General features: G+C 50.9%; 1 protein-coding gene and 1 long non-coding RNA gene across 4 annotated transcripts in view; one reads left to right on the top strand and one right to left on the bottom strand.

Moving 5' to 3' along the window:
* The window catches only part of ARHGEF11 (Rho guanine nucleotide exchange factor 11), a 75,545-nt gene extending 74,951 nt beyond the window's left edge, over positions 1 to 594 (bottom strand). The window contains exon 1 of one of the 2 annotated variants that reach the window (XM_059413611.1): positions 381 to 594. In XM_059413611.1, the coding sequence (XP_059269594.1) occupies positions 381 to 403 (23 nt within the window). In that variant the 5' untranslated portion in view covers positions 404 to 594. The remainder of the gene's footprint in view (positions 1 to 380) is intronic. The other variant, XM_059413606.1, reaches the window with a different exon arrangement.
* LOC132025836 (uncharacterized) overlaps positions 594 to 4,548 on the top strand; it is a 12,204-nt gene continuing 8,249 nt past the window's right edge. For both annotated transcript variants that reach the window (XR_009406716.1, XR_009406715.1), the window contains exons 1-2: positions 594 to 737; positions 3,709 to 3,910. This is a non-coding gene — a long non-coding RNA (uncharacterized LOC132025836). The remainder of the gene's footprint in view (positions 738 to 3,708; positions 3,911 to 4,548) is intronic.

Raw genomic sequence — 4,548 nt, 5'->3', positions numbered from 1 at the left:
CGCGCCCCGCGCCCGCCGCGCGCCCCCCCCGCGCCGCCCCCGGCCCGGGCCCGGCCCCCCCCGCCCCGCCCCCCCGCGCCCCTCCCCCCCCCCCCCCCCCCCCCCCCGCGGCCCGCCGCCCCCCGCGCCGCGCCCTCCCTCCGTGCGGCCTAGCCGGCCCCGGCTGCGGCGGGATCCCCGGCCTGGCCCGGCCCGGCCCGCCGGCCGCCCCGGCTCCGGCCCCGGCTCGCCGAGGCAGCCCGCGCCGCCCCCGCCGCTGCCCCTTCCTCGGCCCCGGGCCTCCTCCGCACGCTGCGCCCCTTCCCGGGTCCCCGGGGCCCCGGCGCCCGGCCCCCTCCCCGCGGCGCCCCCTGTCCCGCGCCCGCGCCCGCGCGGCTCACCCGCTGTCCACGTCCGTCCTCATCTCCGTGTCCTCATCCGCGGCCTCCGTCCTGGGGGCCGGAGCTCCGGAAGCCCCGGCGTCGAGGGCCCCGCGCGGTCGCCGCGCACCCGCCGTGCGGGCAGAGGGCCGTGGCCGCGGCCGGCTGCGCTCCCGGGCACCGCGCTGCCCCCGACGGGCTGCTTTTGAGCCCGGGGGAAGAGCCTCTCGGCGCCGCTTCTAGTTTCAGAGACTCCCAGACCCGAATGTTTGCAGGTAACGCGCTCGTCCGAAGGTCCCTGTTGCTGTCGTTAAAAATAATTAAGATGACAAGGGAAGTTTACAGGAGGACTTGGGAGCGGACCCGGTTCCTGCCCAGGTAAATGCGATGGTAACCCCCGCCCCCCGCAGGCAGGGCCGGCGGCGGTGTCCTCCCCCTCCCTCTCCGGCCGGACTCTTCCTGGGGGAGATGCTGGCACCGTCGCCTGGGCCCAGACCCGCACACGTCCTGGAGCTCGGGTGGAGGGAGCCGGGGACCCCAGCACTGTTGGGGGCGCTTGCAACTTGCAAGAGGGCAGGAGACTAATAAGCATGGGTTGACCGTTGGAAGAATCCAGGAGCTTCCCTCAATTATACACATGAAGGAAGGACCCACTGCCGGCGCCCATCTCCACCAGCTCCTAGGTCAGAACTTCCAAAGACGCGGGGTCTGGGGGCGTGCGAGGCACCGCAGCCCGGATTGCTCCTGTCCCATTGTCTAGTTCCTTCCCAAGCACCTGCCAACAGGGTGCTCCCGGGTGTGGGCGCTCGCTCCGGGTAGACCAACCAGTGGTCACCAGACACATAGCGGGCTTTCTCAAGAGATGCAGTATTTTAAAATAATTACATACACCCGCTTTATAAAACGTGTCCTAGGATAGGAATAGGAACAGGAACAAATCGAGATAAAGATGAAGTACATTTTTAACTTCCTACTCTTCAGTGAATGTTCCTGGCCGTCATAATTGGAAGAGATCCTCGTCCAAGGCGGATAAAGACAAAAGTGTGTCCTTGATGGCTTTTATTAAATCATGACATTCATTTTCCAGTCCCTTCACCACGAGGCAGAGGTTTTCTTTGAAATTCATCTAGTAAATTAACATTTTAAGTCAATTACTCCTTGAATGGTTAGAAGGTATTGCATTTTACAATTTTTTTGAAAAGACTTTATTTATTTGACAGAGAGACAGAGAGAGAGCACAGGGCTCTGGGATCATGACCTGAGCTGAAGGCAGACGCTTAACCGACTGCCTTAGCCAGGTGCCCTACATTTTATAATTTTAACAGATGGGATCAAACCTAAGAAATTCCATTTAGTTTTTTTTTTTTTAATGTTATTTATTTATTTTTCTAAAAATATTTTATTTATTCATTTGACAGAGAGAGATCACAAGTAGGCAGAGAGGCAGGCAGAGAGAGAGGGGGAAGCAGACTCCCCGCTGAGCAGAGAGCATGATGTGGGACTCGATCCCAGGACCCCAAGATCATGACCTGAGCTGAAGGCAGAGGCTTAACCCACTGAGCCACCCAGGCGCCCCTCTATTTAGGTTTTTAAAACATTTTAAAATTCTGTTTCTTAGTTTCTCAAGTATGCAGACAAAACTTTTAACAGCTGATCGGACACCTGCCCGCCAATCTCGGTATAGCAGGGGGCTCATGATCTTGGGGTTGTGAGTTCGAGCCCCACCCTGGGCATAGAGTTTACTCAATAAAATTTTTTTTAAAAGTCTTACAAGTGACGCACATTGCTTTTGATACATATATTTTCAAAATCACAATATTGGGAGCATCTGTAGTCATACATTTTCAGATGTTTTTCCCATGGACATGACTTTCCCTTAGAAAAGCCGTGGTTTTCTCGCTCATTAATAGACTGTCATGTTCATTTTGAAGGAACAGATTAAGTGGATGGTGGTTGTTTTTGAAAATACAGGCCGGGACCCTCTTCCCAGCTAATCCTCAGCACGGGACATCAAACACTAAGAGCGTGTATCTCCTCTATGTCTGATATCTGCTGTTGGACCTTTCCCTGGAGATAAGCATTGACGCTCTGCAGAGCAAGGATTTTCAGGGTCATTCTCTCTGTCTTTACTAAGAATTGTCAAGTTTGTAGCAATTAACAGGCTCGTTTTTGTCTAGCGGATGGCATCCCATTATAAAGAAAGTGAATGTCTGAACCACGTGTGGCAGGACGGCTGATTCTTGGAAACCTTTCCCTCATGGCCCCGGACAGATGCCTTCTGAGGCAGGGACCCCTAGAGGGGGTGCTAGGTGGCCCGTATGTCAAAGACGGGTGTTATTAGTAAAGCTTAGATGGTTATTTTTGCTCTCGTTAAATAGCACCGTGCACGCGTTCTTGAACGCCTTCCTCGCGCACACCTGAGCATCTCTTTGTCCCCTCTGCTCTGACGTCCATGGGGCAGGGGGGTGGCTGGACTGACAGATCTTACCAGCGCGCTCTCAGCTCTTGGGCTCTTGAGATGTGAGCCCAGAAACTTGCTCCCTCGTCGCTTGTGAAGCTCTCGAGTCATTTGGTGGAGAAGGGGCTTCTCACCTTAACTCCCTCTGAGGGGGGGTCAGCATTGCCTGCGGGGTCCAGCCTCCCAGACTTGCTGCCTCACTGTCTCTGGTGACCTTGGAAACCGACTCTCTCCCGCCGACACCCCTGGGAGCCGAGACGAACCGAGTAACAGGGAAGGTGCCAAGACACCTTGTGAAGGAAAACGTGTGAAAGAAAACCGGTTTTAGATTGAAGCCCAATATTTTGGGAAGCTGGGTGTGTATGTGTGTTATTTTTTTTCCCTCTGAATCAGAAAAAGTCCGTAGGATCAAAAGTGAGCTCCAAAAAAGGTGAGATGCCAAGGGGAAGATAATTTTTAAAAACTGCCCAAAGCTTGCTTTAAAGACGGAACTATGTTCTTAAATTAAAAAAAAAGTTATCGACATATAATAATTTTTTCCTTGTTTAAAATGTGCAACTTGGTAAGTTTTGACACTTACAAACACATGAAACGATCACCACAATAAAGATAATGAATGTATTTATGACCTTGAAGTTTCCTTTTGCTCATTTCTGGTTCTTTCCTTGTACTCTTTCCCGCTGGACCCCCTTCCCTCTCCTAGCTCCTGGGCAATCACAGATCTGTTTCTTGTTCTCATAGATTACTTTGCATTTTTTAGAATTTTATATACATGAAATCCTACAGGAGGTGTTCTTTTCTGTGTGACTTCTTTTACTCAGCATATTTTCAGGTTCATCTATGTTGTTGATTGTATCAATTTTTTTTTTAAAGATTTTATTTATTTTTCAGAGACAGAAGGAGAGAGAGTGCGCGAGCACAGGCAGACAGAGAGGCAGGCAGAGGCAGAGGGAGAAGCAGGCTCCCTGCCGAGCAAGGAGCCCGATGTGGGACTCGATCCCAGGACCCTGGGATCATGACCCGAGCCGAAGGCAGCTGCTTAACCAACTGAGCCACCCAGGCGTCCCTGATTGTATCAATTTAATGCTGAATGGTATTTTTGAAATTTCAATTTCTTTTTTTTTTTTTTAAGATTTTGTTTATTTATTTGACAGAGAGCGATCACAAATAGGCAGAGAGAGAGGGGAAGGCAGGCTCCCCGCTGAGCAGAGAGCCCCAACGAAGGGCTTGATCCCAGGACCCTGAGATTATGACCTGAGCCGAAGGCAGAGGCTTAAACCACTGAGCCACCCAGGCGACCCTCAACAAGTTTTTAAAGGGCAGAAATCATACAGTGTTTGCTCTTAGACCTCAATGAAATTAAATTAGAAACCAATAATTGAACGGTAGCCAGAAAGTCTCCCAAAACTTGGAAATTTAACTGTGCTTCTAAGTAACAGATTGAAGTAGAAATCTGAAGATAAACTTTAAAATATTCTGAATTAAATAAAAATACAATTCATCCAGATTTGCAGAATGCAGCATAAACAGTGCTTCAAAAGAAATTTAATAGAAAGAATTTCTATTCTTTTTTCTTATCCTCTATTCTTTTTTTTTTTTTAAAGATTTTATTTATTTATTTGACAGAGAGAGATCACAAGTAGACAGAGAGGCAGGCAGAAAGAGAGAGAGAAGCAGACTCCCTGCTGAGCAGAGAGCCCGATGCGGGACTCAATCCCAGGACCCTGAAAT

The sequence above is a fragment of the Mustela nigripes genome, chromosome 10 (assembly GCF_022355385.1).
Source record: "Mustela nigripes isolate SB6536 chromosome 10, MUSNIG.SB6536, whole genome shotgun sequence".
Taxonomy (NCBI): domain Eukaryota; kingdom Metazoa; phylum Chordata; class Mammalia; order Carnivora; family Mustelidae; genus Mustela; species Mustela nigripes.
The sequence above is the reverse complement of the archived record's forward strand: the minus strand, read 5'-3'. Positions and strand labels throughout refer to the sequence as shown.